The 15,951-nt window shown below is 33.0% G+C and overlaps 1 protein-coding gene across 3 annotated transcripts in view; it reads left to right on the top strand.

The window, feature by feature from the left end:
- The window catches only part of TRIP11 (thyroid hormone receptor interactor 11), a 97,011-nt gene that overhangs the window by 52,141 nt on the left and 28,919 nt on the right, over window positions 1–15,951 (top strand). For all 3 annotated transcript variants that reach the window (XM_074289637.1, XM_074289638.1, XM_074289639.1), the window contains 3 exons: window positions 9,184–9,347; window positions 9,908–10,011; window positions 12,192–12,291. In XM_074289637.1, the coding sequence (XP_074145738.1) occupies window positions 9,184–9,347; window positions 9,908–10,011; window positions 12,192–12,291 (368 nt within the window). The remainder of the gene's footprint in view (window positions 1–9,183; window positions 9,348–9,907; window positions 10,012–12,191; window positions 12,292–15,951) is intronic.

Raw genomic sequence — 15,951 nt, 5'->3', positions numbered from 1 at the left:
TAGGCATTAAGTCTTTTTATAAATGTGAAGCTGTTTTATGGATATTGAAGCAATATTACATTTTTGTAGCCTATGAAAAATCAAAGTTGCAAGTCCTTCAAAAAGTGCTAGAAAGTTATGTGGTAGACATAAATAGGTTGTAGAATAATAATAACCATAAGCTAAATTATGCACATAGCAGTTACCTGCAATTATGCCTATCTGTATATGAGGTAGCATAAAAGCTATTATTCAGAATAAGAAATATTAGTGGTAGGTTATTTATAAGAGCAACTGGCAATAGATGAAGACCTTAGAGGAAGGCTTCTAGTATATTGGGTAGAATTCTTTTGAAATTTATGAGAAGAAATGCAAGTCACAGAGAATGGAAGGACTTGAATAGGTTGTGATCTGGACCATTGGAAGCAGTAACAATGAGGTCACAGATTTATTGCAATATTGAGGAAGATAGTTACAGAAAGCTTAAAGGAATGGAAATACACTTAGCTTTTCAAAAAAAAGTACAAAGTTAGAATTGCTTCTGATTACTTTACTTAAAGTGAGTAAACTTAAATAAGAAAAATAAAATACCAGCAAACTAATATTTCTATATACAGAGATCAGAAAAAAGTATTGCATGTTAAACCAGGACACTCATTATATATATACAGTTTATTTTTTTTAAAAATATGGACTATATGTAGTGCTTTAGTTCCAGAAACTCTCCTGTTTGCTTATGTTTCCTTTCAACCTTGCTTATGTTTCCTTTCAACCTTCTCCTTTTCTTTCCTGTAAAATTTAAAGTATCTCATTGATGTTCTTTTTATTCTTTTTTTTTTTTTTTTTAAATATTGCTAGTACTAGTACAACTTCCCTAACCTCTACTTTCTTGCCCCGTATTAAGTTAATCATACAAAACATCTACAAAATGTATGTATCTTTTTAAATGTTTAATAAAGATTTGGGAAGGATAATTTCATCTTTGGTCTTTTAGAGTTTTGGTCAGTCACTGGATTATTTTTTTCCCTTTTTAATTTTTTCATTTTTCTGGTTATATATGTACATTAATTTTTTTAGAATATATATTTCTTTTTTTATTTTATTTATAAAAATTTTTTGACAGTATATATGTATGAGTAATTTTTTTTTTTATAACATTATCCCTTGTATTCATTTTTCCAAATTATCCTCTCCTTCCCTCCCCTTGATGACAGGCAATCCCATACATTTTACATGTGTTACAATATAACCTAGATACAATATATGTGTGTTAATCCCATTTTCTTGTTGCACATTAAGTATTAGATTCCGAAGGTATAAGTAACCTGGGTAGGTAGACAGTAGTGCTAATAATTCACATTCACTTCCCAGTGTTCCTTCTCTGGGTGTAGTTGTTTCTGTCCATCATTGATCAACTGGAAGTGAGTTGGATCTTCTTTATGTTGAAGATATCCACTTCCATCAGAATACATCTTCATACAGCATTGAAGTGTACAGCGATCTTCTGGTTCTATTCATTTCACTCAACATCAGTTGATGTAAGTCTCTCCAAGCCTCTCTGTATTCCTTTTGCTGGTCATTTCTTACAGGGCAATAATATTCCATAACATTCATATACCATAATTTACCCAACCATTCTCCAATTGATGGACATCCATTCATCTTCCAGTTTCTAGCCACTACGAAAAGAGCTCCCACAAACATTTTGGCACATACAGGTCCCTTTCCCCTCCTCAGTATTTCTTTGGGATATAAGCCCAATAACAGCAATGCTGGATCAAAGCATATGCACAGTTTGATAACTTTTTGGGCATAGTTCCAAATTGCTCTCCAGAATGGTTGGATTCTTTCACAACTCCACCAACAATGAAAATACATATTTCTTTATGAATTATGTTGGGAGAGAAAAATCAGAACAAAAGGGGAAAAACATGAAAGGAAAAAAAAAAAAAGAAAAAAAGTGAACATAGCTTGTGTTGATGATTTACATTTAGTCTCCATAGTTCTCTCTCAGGATGCATATGGCATTTTCTTTCCAAAGTCTGTTGGAATTGATTTAGATCATTGAACTGCTGAGAAGAACAGTCTTTCATAGTTGAATATCACACAATCTTGTTGTTACCGTGTATGATATATTCCTCGTTCTACTTGTTTTGCTTAGTGTTAGTTCATATAAATCTTTCAAGGCCTTTTAAAAATCAACTTGTTCATCATTTTTTAATAGAATAATAATATTACTTTACTTTCATATACCGTAACTAATTCAGTCATTCCCCAACTGATAGGCATCTACTCATTTTCCATTTCTTCAACATCACAAAAAAAAAGCTGCTACAAACATTTTTGCACATATAGTGCATTATTATTTTAAGTTTATCAAAACTGTCTTTATGTTATTGTAGTCATTGTATAAAATGTTCTCCTAATTCTGCTTATTTCATTTTGTATCAATCCTCGAACACGATACATTCCACTTACAGCCATCTGCCATAATTTTATTTAGTTATATTCATTGTGTTGAATTTTATTCAGTTATTTTCCATTGTGCCAAATACTTGTAGTGGATAGGTGATGCTAATTGGGAGCTTTAAGTATTCATAATCTTTTGTCCAATTTCAGTTAAACAGCAAGCATATATTTTTTTTTATTTTTTTTAAATTTTTTTATTATATATATATTTTTTATAATATTATCCCTTGTATTCATTTTTCCAAATTATCCCCCCCTCCCTCTATTCCCTCCCCCCGATGACAGGCAATCCCATACATTTTACATGTGTTACAATATAGTCTAGGTACAATACATGTGTGTGAATATCATTTTCTTGTTGCACAATAAACATCAGAATCCGAAGGTACATGCAACCTGGGCAGACAGATATTAGTGCTAACAATTTACATTCACTTCCCAGTGTTTCTTCTCTGGGTGTAGCTACCTCTGTCCATCATTGATCAACTGGAAGTGAGTTGGATCTTCTTTATGTTGAAGATTTCCACTTCCATCAGAATACATCCTCATACAGTATTGTTGTTGAAGTGTACAGTGATCTTCTGGTTCTGCTCATTTCACTCAGCATCAGTTGATTTAAGTCTCTCCAGGCCTCTCTGTGTTCCTCCTGCTGGTCATTTCTTACAGAGCAATAATATTCCATAACCTTCATATACCACAATTTACCCAACCATTCTCCAACTGATGGACATCCATTCATCTTCCAGTTTCTAGCTACAACAAAAAGAGCTGCCACAAACATTTTGGCACATATATGTCTCTTTCCGCTCTTTAGTATTTCTTTGGGATATAATCCCAGTAGTAGCGCTGCTGGGTCAAAGGGTATGCACAGTTTGATAACTTTTTGGGCATAATTCCAGATTGCTCTCCAGAATGGCTGGATTCTTTTGCAACTCCACCAGCAATGTATTAGTGTCCCAGTTTCCCCACATCCCCTCCAACATTCATCATTATTTGTTCCTGTCATCTTAGCCAATCTGACAGGTGTGTAGTGGTATCTCAGAGTGGTCTTAATTTGCATTTCTCTGATCAGTAGTGATTTGGAACACTCTTTCATGTGAGTGGATATAGTTTCAATTTCTTCCTCTGAGAATTGTCTGTTCATATCCTTTGACCATTTATCAATTGGAGAATGGTTCGGTTTCTTATAAATTAGGGTCAGTTCTCTATATATTTTGGAAATGAGACCTTTGTCAGAACCTTTGTTTTTAAAAATATTTTCCCAATTTGTTTCTTCCCTTCTAATCTTGTTTGCATTAGTATTATTTGTACAGAAACTTTTTAGTTTGATGTAATCAAAATCTTCTATTTTGTGATCAATAATGATCTCTAGTTCTCCTCTGGTCATAAATTCCTTCCTCCTCCACAAGTCTGAGAGGTAGATTATCCTCTGTTCCTCTAATCTATTTATTATCTCCCTCTTTATGCCTAAATCATGGATCCATTTTGATCTTATCTTGGTATATGGTGTTAAGTGTGGATCCATATCTAATTTCTGCCATACTAATTTCCAGTTTTCCCAACAGTTTTTTCCGAATAATGAATTTTTATCCCTAATGTTGGTATCTTTGGGTTTGTCAAAGATTTAGGTTGCTATATATGTATCCTTTTTTGTCCTTTGTATCTAATCTGTTCCACTGATCTACAGGTCTATTTCTTAGCCAATACCAAATGGTTTTGGTGACTGCTGCTATATAATATAGCTTTAGATCAGGTACACTTAGACCACCTTCCTCTGAGTTTTTTTTCATTAGTTCCCTTGCAATTCTCGACCTTTTATTCTTCCATATGAATTTTGTTGTTATTTTTTCTAGGTCATTGAAATAGTTTCTTGGGAGTCTGATTGGTATAGCACTAAATAAATAGATTAGTTTGGAGAGTATTGTCATCTTTATTATATTCGCTCGGCCTATCCAAGAGCACTGAATGTCTTTCCAATTATTTAAATCTGATTTTATTTTTGTGGCAAGTGTTTTGTAATTTTTCTCATATAATTCCTGACTTTTCTTTGGTAGATGGATTCCCAAATATTTTATACTCTCAACATTTGTTTGGAATGGAATTTCTCTTTGTATCTCTTGAACAGCAAGCATTTATTAAGCACTTATTATATACCAGACATTTTTCTAGGTGCTAGGGATTCTCATTAGGTTTGGAAAGGTGGGTTGGAGCTAGGTTGTGAAAGTTTAAAGAAGTTAAGCAAAAGAACTTGTTCCTAGAAGCAATTGGAAATCTCTGGAGTTTATTAAGTGAACAGAATGCTATGGCTAGGTCTGTGAATGAGGAAAATTACTTTGGTAGCAGCATGAATGTTGGACCGGAGTTTAGTAGTAACTTGAGGTAGAAAAATCAGTTAGGAGCCTGTTGAAGTCTAGGCGTCAGGTTCTGAGTTAAGGTTTGAGTAGAGAAGAGAGAAAGGGCTTTTCATAGAAGTTGTTGTAGAGATAGAAATAGCACTTCTTTTATTTTCCATGTTGTACAGTTTATCCTAACCCTTACCTCCAGATCCATAATATGAATATTATCATCCGTGAAATGAAATCTAGAAGTCTGCTTATAGAGCAGTGAATCATTTGTCTCATATATCTGTCATTACAATACAACAAATTGACTTGTGACCCTTAAGTCTGATCTTGCAGCTTTCCTATGGAAACAATTTCAGAGACTCCACTGGGACAAAATATAAACTCTTCTTTTTAAGCTTTTAAGGTCTGATGCAACCTGGCCATGTTATTTTTCTAGCATTATTCCTCCTTCCACACTTTGCAGTCTAGCCAAACTGGCCTTTTCTCTATTTTTCTCATACTAGAGATTCTACTTCCCATCTTTGTCTTTGAATTGGCTGTCTCCTATTCCTGGAATGTACTTTTTCTTTACTGAGTTCTAATAGAGTCCTTCTGGAAGTAATAAATTAGGGAAAAAAGGATTCTGATAAAGGCCTAATTTTTAAAACATATAGAAAATTGACTCAATTTTATAAGAATTCAAGCCATTCTTCAATTGATAAATGGTCAAAGGATATTGAACAGACAATTTTTAGATGAAAATATTGAAACTATCTCTAGTTATATGAAAAGATGCTCTAAATTATTGATCAGAGAAATGCAAATTAAGAACTTTGAGATACTACTACATATCTCTCAGATTGTCTAAGATGACAGGAAAAGATAATGATGAATGTTAGAGAGGATGTGGGAAAACTGAGACATGGATTGTTGGTGGAATTGTGAACTGATCCAACTATTTTGGAGAGCAATAAAACTGTGTGTACCATTTGAAACAGTAGTGAGTTATGGTATATGAATGTAATGTAATATTATTGTTCTTTAAGAAACAACCAGTAGAATGATTTCAGAGAGGCCTGGACAAACTTACAAGAAGTGATCCTAAGTGAAATGAATAGAAACAGGAGATCATTGTACATGGTAACAGCAAGATTATACGATGATCAGTTCTGGTAAATGTGGCTCTTCTCAATAATGAGATGATTCAGGTCAGTTCCAATGATCTTGTGATAATGAGAGCCACCTACACCAAGAGAAAGTACTGTGAGAACTGAGTGTAGATCACAACATAGCATTTTCACCTCTTTTGTTGTTGCTTGCTTGAATTTTATTTTCTTTCTCATTTTTCTTCCTTTTTAATCAGATTTTTCTTGTACAGCAAGATAATTGTATAAATTGTATAAATATATATGCCTGTATTCAATTTACATTTATTTTTACCATGTTTAACATATATTGGATTACTTGCCATCCAGGGAGATGTGGGGGGGTGGGAGGAAAGGGAACAAAATTGGAACACAAGATTTTGCAAAGGTCAGTGTTGAAAAATCATCCTTGCATATGTTTTGAAAATAAAAAGCTTCAATAAAAAAAAAAGAAGTAGAGTCCTTTTTAAAATTCAGTCAAGAATCATATTCTAAATCTGGTCTTTCTTCTCCATTTGACTGTTAGTGCTCTCTCTGCCATATTACCTTATATTTAATAATTTTTTAATTGTTCTGTATATATTTATACCTGTTTATTGTTTAAGCCTTACTTGAAAAGTTCACATGAACTTTGTATGTTTTTTTTTTTATGTTAAAGCTTTTTATTCACAAAGCATGGGTAATTTCTCCAATATTGATCCCTGGATAACCCTCTGCCCCTTCTTCCCTCTATCCCCTCCCCCATCCGGCAGGGAGTCCAATACATGCCAAATATGCCACAATACATGCCAGATCGAATATGTGCATATATGTTCACATAGCCATCTGGTTGTGCAAGAAAAATCAGATCAAAAAGGAAGAAAAAGAAAAACTGAGAAAAAAGAAAATGGAAGCAAATAATAACAGAGAGAGTGAGAATGCTATGTTGTGTTCCACACTCTCTTCCCATGGTTCGTTCTCTGGGTGTAGATGGTTCTCTTCATCACTGTACAAGTGGAACTGGTTTGAATTATCTCACTGTTGAAGAGAGCCACATCCTTCAGAATTGATCATCATATAGTCTTCTTGTTGTAGTGTATAATGATCTCCTGGTTCTGTACATTTCACTTTGCATCAGTTCATGTATGGCTCTCCAACCCTCTCTAAAATCATCCTGCTGATCATTTCTTACAGAACATTAGTATTCCATAGCATTCATATACCATAATTTATTCAGCCATTCTCCACTCAGTTTCTAGTTTCTTGCTACTACAAAGAGGGCTGCCACAAACATTTTTTGCACATGTGGGTCCCTTTCCCTCCTTTATGATCTCTTTGGGATATAATCCCAATAGAAACATTGCTGGATCAAAGGGTATGCACAGTTTGATAACTTTTTGAGCATAGTTCCAAACTGCTCTCCAGAATGGTTGGATCTGTTCACAGTTCCACCAACAATGCATTAGTGTTGTATGGGTATTTTTTTTGGTAGTGCAAGAATTTTAATCCCATTTTATTTTATTTATTTTTTCCTTTCACAATATTTTATTTTACAATAGATTTCCCTCACACACATACAGACATATAAATTTAAATGGATATTTATATGAATAATGTATTAATATATCAATAGATGTAGATGTAAATATAGATGCAAATATCCATATCTATATATCTTAACTATTTCCCAGTTGGTGATACTCTTTTTTTTTTTTTATTATTATAGATTTTTATTTACAAAACATATGCATGGGTAATTTTTCAACAGTGACCCTTGAAAAACTTTCTGTTCCAACTTTTCCCCTCCTTCTCCCCACTCCCTTCCCTAGATGGCAGGTAGTCCAATATATGTTAAACATGTTAAAATATATGTTAAATACGATATATGTATACATATTTATATAGTTATCTTGCTGCACAAGACAAATTTGATTTAGAAATAAGGTAAAAACAACCTGAAAACAAAAATGCAAGTGGACAATAACAGAAGGAGTGGAAATGGTGTGTTGTGGTCCACACTCGTTTCCCACAGTTCTTTCGCTGGGTGTAGCTGGTTCTCTTCATTACTGATCAGTTGGAACTTATTTGGATCATCTCATTGTTGAAGAGAACCATGTCCTAGATGGGTATTTTTAAGCTCAATTTTGTGACATTGATTTTCAGAAAATGTGGTCTGTTAAAAACTATTATCAAAAGTCATATTGTGATTAAAAGAAAAGTCATTGCAGGAAATAATGAAACCAAGATGCTGATTGTGCTTTAAAGTTAAAATTCTTAAACATGATTGACTCGTCACAGTATCATAGAATCTTAGTTGTAACTTACAAGTAATTTAAGGAACCTGTTTTGAAATCAAAAGACTTAAATTTTCTTCACAGTTTTGCCACTTTTTAGTTTGATCAAATAACTTACCCTCATTGAACTTCATTTTTTTTACCTGTAAAATAGAATAACTCTTGTATTAGCTAATAAGGGATATGTGAAGAAAATTCTTTGTAAACTTTATAAAGGTGTTGTGTGACTATATAATATAGACTATGCAATATAGAGCTATGTAATAAAGAAGTAGTATGATTTCTATCACACTATAATTACTTTCTGCTATATCCCATGAAGCTTACCTTTCAAAGTCTCTTATGGGACAATTCTGACTCAAGTTCCTCCCATCTGTCTTCTGTTTGATATCAAAATAAAGAAAACTCATAAAAATTAGAATCAGATCAGACAATTTGATTCAGCTTGGGCCAAATGACTGCTAAGGTTCCTCTCAACTCCTAAGATTTTATGATTCTGTGAAAAGTTAAAGTTTAGAATTTTAGCACTGACACATGTTGGCAGAATTATATTAACATTTATTTTCCTTTGCTGTCTCTAGTCATTGGATCAGAGGTCTGGAGCTGGAAGGGACCTGAAAGATCATCTAGTCATAACTCTTTGATTTTATAGATGAGGAAACTGAGAGGGCAATTGTCATTTGTGTAGGGCCAGATAGGTGGTAAACATCAGAGATGTAATCTGAACCTAAATATTTTCACTCTAAAGTCAATAACTTCACTTCAGAGTCTATAACTTTGCATTTTAAGTACTGCCTCCTACTTCTTGATTTTTAATATTACTACCATTTATTGAAAATTACTGTCAATAATAACTCAATAAAGATAGTTCTACTTAATTTAACAAATAAGATTAATATTTAAATGGTTCATGTTAAAGGCCTATTTTGTAAATGTTCCATTCTTGTTAAGGTGTCTCTTTAAAGTATTTTTATTTTTTGTTTTGTTTTTAAGTCATCAAGCCAATCTCCAGGTGGAATCTTTGCAAGAACAATTGAATGTAGTTTCCCGGCAGAGAGATGAAACTGTACTTCAGCTTTCTCTTTCTCAGGACCAAGTAAAACAGTATGCATTGTCACTAACTAATCTACAGATGGTACTAGAACAATTCCAGCAAGGTAAATTATGTTATATCTGGTCTAGTGAAAAAAAGAATAGAGATAAGGTGTTGGGTTTTTTTTTTTTTCTTTCTTAATTTTAAAGTATAAGATCTAATCTCTTTATTTCTGAGGTCTACTGGCCCATAAGAAATATCTGTGGATATGAGGATGAAAGAAGGAAAAGAGGGCAAAAAACTTATAGAGGGAAAAGACTAGCAATGGATATTGAAATGTGTATTGGAAGTTTTACTCTGCTGTTTGTGATGCAGTGAGCTTCAGAGCTTTAGCACCTATTATTTATTGCTCTTAAAACTATATTAGCTGATGAAACATTATCATAACTTTTCAACTTGTACTTAGAATGTACTTGATATATTAACTGGAGCAGTTAATGTGATTTCAGATAATTTTCTGGGAATAAAGTAATATCTCTTTTTTCTAATGTTAATCGTTAAAGTAAAGCACAGCTACTTTCCCTTTAAGAAAACATTTCAGATATTTCTATTGAATCATTGAAAACTAGTTAAAATGTGTATAAAATTTAAATAAAATGAAAAACATAATAAACTTTTTTGTAGAAGAAAAAGCTATGTATTCAGCTGAACTGGAAAAGCAAAAGAAAGAAATAACTGAATGGAGGAGAAAAGCAGAGAATCTAGAAGGGCAGGTTATGTCATTACAGGTGAGTAGAAGGGATTTTCCTTTTAATTATGCAAAATATATAATCTTTTACAAAGTTCTTGTTCTTATTTATTTGAACAGTTAACCTGTATGTGTGAAATCACATCAGGATAGAGAGTTCCTGTATAATAAAGGACAACATTGTAATAAACACAAGGGATATAAATTTTGCCCCTGACTTTCTACTTTGAATAAATTGTTTGCTCTCCAGGCGATGTTTTTTAATTGACAAAAAATAAATTGCTGACTGCCACTAGGCATTTAAAAAATATTTAGAAAATAAATATTACACCCCCCCCACCCCCACCTACCCCCACACACATATGTATTAAAATCAAGTAAGTCTTAGTCTTTCTAGATAAAACAAATTGGGAAATAGAATACCTACAATATCAGATGCACAAATCTACCTTCATCTTTATTTATACAAGTATTCATTTCACTTTTACTACTTTTCTGATTGTAGAGATCTTGCCCCCACCCTTACTCTTTTTTTATTTTATTTGGGATAATTTTATAAGACATGATTAGATTGTATGTTTGGTTGGTATATGATAGCTTTACTCTGTGGACATCTAACATTAAGATTTTTGTGGCTACAAAAGCTTTAAATACATAACATTTGCAATATTCCTCTGGATCATTAGTATTGTAATGTTCCTGTTTCTGAGATCAGTTTTAGCTCTTTCAAGGCCTTAGGGATCTTTTAGTCTAGGCACTTCATTTTGCAGATGAAGAGATCAAGATCCAGAGAGGGGGAATGAATCATAGTTATGTAACCAGGGAGGAATAGAGCCAAAAATCAGAATTCAGTTTTACTGGTTTACATTCCACTGTTCTTTTCACTATGCTCACTAAGACTCAAAAGAGGTAGTTACTTGACCAAAATCACACAATAGTTGGGAAGTCCACATGAATGAATTTTCTAGATAATTGAAGATTTTGCCTTTAGATATTGACATTTACTTTAACCATTTTTGTTGGCATCTATCATTCATAGAATGTTTGCATTGATGGGAATCTGGTTCAACATCATCATTTTAGATGAGTAAACTTAGGCCCAGCAAGGGAAAATGATTTTTTCAAGCCTAGTATATTAATAGAATCGAGGTTTTTGAGTTCATTTTTATTCAATATCATGTCTAAGGTGCAAAGAACACTAAACATAATTTAATAATGTGTTTTTGATAATTCAGGGTCATCAATATTAATATCAATTATTGAAGAAAGATATATACATTTTTTTTGAAGGGCCATTGGAGTTAAGTGACTTGCCCAGGGTCACATACCCAGTTAACTCAGTCTAAGACTGAATTTGAACTCAGATTTCTGACTCCAGGGCTGCTCTATCCACTGTGCCATCTAGCTCCCCAGGATATAATTATGTTCTTTGAAACTCTGAATGAGTATAGTTATAATTCTGCAAAGTAGCTCTATAAAATGCTATGCTTTTTGAGTCTTTGTTTTTTGTAATTTTTGTGATTATGGCCTTGATTTTAGCATGTCATGATCTTGTAGTCCCTATAACTTTTTCCCCCTCTTACTTTTTAAGTTTCTACTTCTAGGAGAGGTAGTATAGTAGAGTAGAAAGAACAGAGGAGTATTGTGAGTTGGGAAGCCTGAAACTGAGTGCCATTTCAGACACTAAGTATATGGCCTTGGGCCTCATTGCCACCTTAGTGTTCTAAATATCTGTAAAATTTAGGGACTGATTGATTCCATAATCTTTGTAATTCATTCCATCTGTAATTCATGGAATATCAAATTTGGACATTATCTTTAAGATTCTCAATAACTTTGATAGGCAGTCCATTCCATTTTTAGATTGCCTGTATGTTAGAGGAATTTATTCTTTCTATCAAGCAGAAAATCTGTTTCTCTGCAACTTTCACTCATTTCTTCTATTTCTGCCTAAAATAAGTTTAATCCTCTTTTTACACGATAACTCTTTAAGTACTTTAAATTTTATACTTCTCAGTGTCTTCTCCAAACTAAGCACCTTGGTTCCTTCTTATTTTTAAAAATTGTTTCTCCTCCCCTCTTCCTCCCACTATCCTGGTTGCCCTTATTGAATGTGCTCCAGTTTTAGTAACCTCTCTTATGATGTGGAACCTAGACCTAAATTCTGTGCTATTGATTTTGAATAGTAAATTCTAATGATCTTTCTGATTTACTTACAAGGAAAACTTGGAAGAAGCAAATGCTGCCTTAGATTCAGCATCAAGACTCACAGAACAATTGGATCTTAAGGAAGAACAAATTGAAGAACTTAAAAAACAAGGTATAAATATACATCTTTATTCTGAAAGAGTAGTATTATAATTGAAGTGTATAGACAGGCATCTAATAACTTTAATAGTAAAACACAGTCTCGTTGTAGTGTGTCTTGCACTCTGTGCTATTTCAGTTCATTGAAGTGTAGTACTAAAAACCAGGGCCTTAATTCTGTTCCTTTCTAGGCTTTTTAATTTTACTCTTTTCTCTGATCACAACTGTAACTGTAACCTGGCCATCTAATAAATTTTTATCTTTTGTCACAAGTTGAACTAGAGGATAAAGACCACTTTCATGGGTCTACTTCAGGGCCATGCCTGAAAGTGCTGTTTTTCAAAGAAGTCCTAAGATCACGAGATATGTGGTTCAGAAGAGATAATGTATCAGAGACATGAATATATATTAGATAACTCCTTAATAGCTGATTAGTAGGGTGTCTAGTAGATAATTGATCAAAAGGTTGGAGAGTCAGAAAATAGGATAGTGGTACTCAGAGTACTCACATTGTGTCAGCAACCTTACAAACAAAGGTCAGGGCATAAATTAATCAGGCAGGTGATAAGCTAAGAAGAAATAAAAGGATAATCAAAAATTTTGAGGCATCCTATTAGGAAACAGAAGGGCTTTAAAAACTCGAGAGCAGAGACTTCTCCAGAAAAATAAATATAAGACACCAGCACCAAAAATTCCTTAGTTCTGAGTCACTTCATAATATTCTTAGTACCTGGGCTCATTGGTAGATATACGGAAATGGATTTCATCTCTTTAAGAATATGTGGTTGGGAAAAAAATTCTGAATATATCACTTCTTTATTAAGAAGTAGATAACATGTTCTATCATTAGTTTTCTATAATAAACCTGTTTTTTGGACATGACCAATACAGGGATTTGCATCTTTGTTACAAGGGTTTTTGTTTTTCTTTATTTTTCATGAAGGAATGGTAGAGAGATTCTCAATAACTGACAGGCAGTCAATTAATTAATTAGATTAGAATTAATTAATTAAATTAGAAAGAAAATTAAGTCTTTATACAGTTTGGTCCATAAGACAATTAGAAACCTTTGGGATGTTCTAGTGTACCTTACTTGCTAAAGAAATTCACTTTGGGACTGTCAGATGGCACAGTAGATAGCACACTGGTCCTGAATTAAGGAGGACCCGAGTTCAAATCCAACCTCAGACACTTAACATTTCTTAGCTGTATGAAATTGGGCAAGTCTCAAAAAAAGCCCCCCCAAACCCTAAAAACAGATAAATCTATATCCTAGCAACAGACAATAGAGCCAAGAAACATTTTCACCTTACAAAAGATTGTCATGTCAATGGTAGTACATGGTGTGCTAGTTATGTAATATATAACTATATTTATGCTTGAAAACTTTGACCTGATTTCTTAATGCCTCACCATAGGAACTTTGGTGAGTCAAAAATTCTTCTGCTATATCATAGAGGACATATATTATCAAAGTCCCTTAACTGTTTGCTTTTCTAAAAATATTACCCCTTTAACAACAACGTCATTTTAAAATTTTATCAACAGATTTTGTTACATGTGTTTATCTCTACATATTTATTGTCATGTTGTACTGTCTAGTTCATTAGAAGTTCAAAGTAATACTCATCTTGTGTTCCATGACTTTTGACTCGTTTTGTAGAATTAACAAAAACCACATAAAAGTTCTGTTACCTTTAAATAAGCATAGTTTTTGAACCAGTGTTCAGAGAGAAAAATGGTTTAAGAAAAAAAAAAAAGACTTTTATTCTGTTAAATTTTTAAATGTTTTTTGCCAGTTCTACAACCATTCTTTAAAGGTGTCATCTTATATTCATCTGAGTGATTAATTTGCCTTATATACATTCATAACAGTTAAAAGATTTAAATTCTAAAAGCTATATACTTTTTTTGATATTATACATTCCTCAGTTAACTTGGTTGATTGAGAATAATCACTGTATTTTTGCTTTCATAGATCATTAAGCACTTTAAATGTTGATGGATGTTGTAATACTGTACTTTATTTTTAACACAAAACTTGGCCAGACAGTAAAGAAATTTGCCAGAAGAAACAAGTTTGAAAAAGATAAATGGCTTTTGCTGTAAGAATGTACATAGTGCTTTAAACTGTAGCGGAAAAGTTAATAGATTGTTTTTCTTTATAAGCATCCGTAGATTGAGGATTGGAATGATTAGTTAATATAAAGTTTCAACACTTAAACAATATAAGGAAATACTTTCTTAAAAAGTTTGTTTTATCCAAAGTTTTTAATTATCTCATCTTTGGAAAGATGAGATAATTTTTTGTCGAGTACTAAGTCTAGGAAAAGCTAAATTCAATTGGAAACAGTATAGCCTAACAACAGAGCATTCATTTTAGATGTTTAATTTTTAACATTTTATCATAAATTTCATTTAGATAAGACCATAGTAGTCATCTATCTAGTATGACTTCTGTCCAATATTGCAGTGTCCTTTACATGTCTTATATGCTTAAATTTTAGTTTTCAGTAATGGTGAACTTTTAACAAGGCATTCTGTTGCATTTTTGAAAGCCCTGATCAATTTATAGTAAATGGCTAGAAAATTCCTGTGCAGGGGTAAGAAATTGGTATCATCAATAATCATATATTAAGTACCAGTTATTGTGTTAGTAAATACTAAAAAATTTAGGAATACAGATGCAATGGTTCGAGAAACAATGGGCATTTATAAATTTAATCTGCTTTATCAACATTTTTCTCTATCACTTTCAAAAATGTAAATTGTCAATAAATAGTAAGCCCACCTTGATTTGTAACATTAATCCAGTTGCTGTAGTGTAAATATTTTCCCAATTAGATTGTAAACTCCTCAAGAACAAGGACAGGACTGCCTTGTTTTTCTTATTTCTATTTTCAGTGTTTAGTACCAGGCCTGGCACACAATAGGTGCTTAATACTTGTTTATTCATCCCTATAACAATTGGCTCTTGCTGGTTTGAGTTGGCTCCGTCCTTACCTCTGGGGGAAGGGTATTAGTAGTAGAAGGGATTTCAGGAAAGGTTTTTTTTTTTTTTTTTGGTTGTTGTTAGAGGAAGAGAGAGATAGAGTACTTGAGACCAAGTCGAGGGGGATATTCACTATACTAATTAACTGGGTGTGGAAAATTGGAGTTGGAGCATAGTGTGCCAGTAATCAAAGGCTTGATTGCAAAATGCAGAAGGAGAAATATCTATTGAGGCTACAAAATTTAAGTTAAAAAGAAGAATATTCTAGAGGGAATGTCATGTGGAGAAACAGAGCAAGATAGAGATTAGAGAGTATTTAATAATTTATTAAATTGAGAGATATACTGGAACCAAATGGATCCATGGTTTGGTCCCAGGACTGAATGAACCTATCCTCTCCAAGAATCCTAGCAAACAATGTGAGTTCTCAAAAATACACGTGGTTCAGCCATATATACAGGTAGACTGAAGCAGGGGCCGAGTCAGAGTGCTAAGATTGGGCACAGGACTCTGACAGGGTGGGGTGAGCCACCTGAGATGGGATGACTTAATCAGGGGGAGGCACTCCAGATTTGGGGAGAGGCATCTTGATAAGGTATTATCTGATATTCTAATAACTTGGGATGGGGAGAGGCATTCTGATATTCTCTAAAACATAAGCTCTTTTATCTTTATCAAGTA

This window comes from Sminthopsis crassicaudata, chromosome 2, assembly GCF_048593235.1.
Source record: "Sminthopsis crassicaudata isolate SCR6 chromosome 2, ASM4859323v1, whole genome shotgun sequence".
NCBI classification, from domain to species: Eukaryota; Metazoa; Chordata; class Mammalia; order Dasyuromorphia; family Dasyuridae; genus Sminthopsis; species Sminthopsis crassicaudata.
Note: the sequence above shows the minus strand (reverse complement) of the source record. Positions and strands in the feature narration are given on the sequence as shown.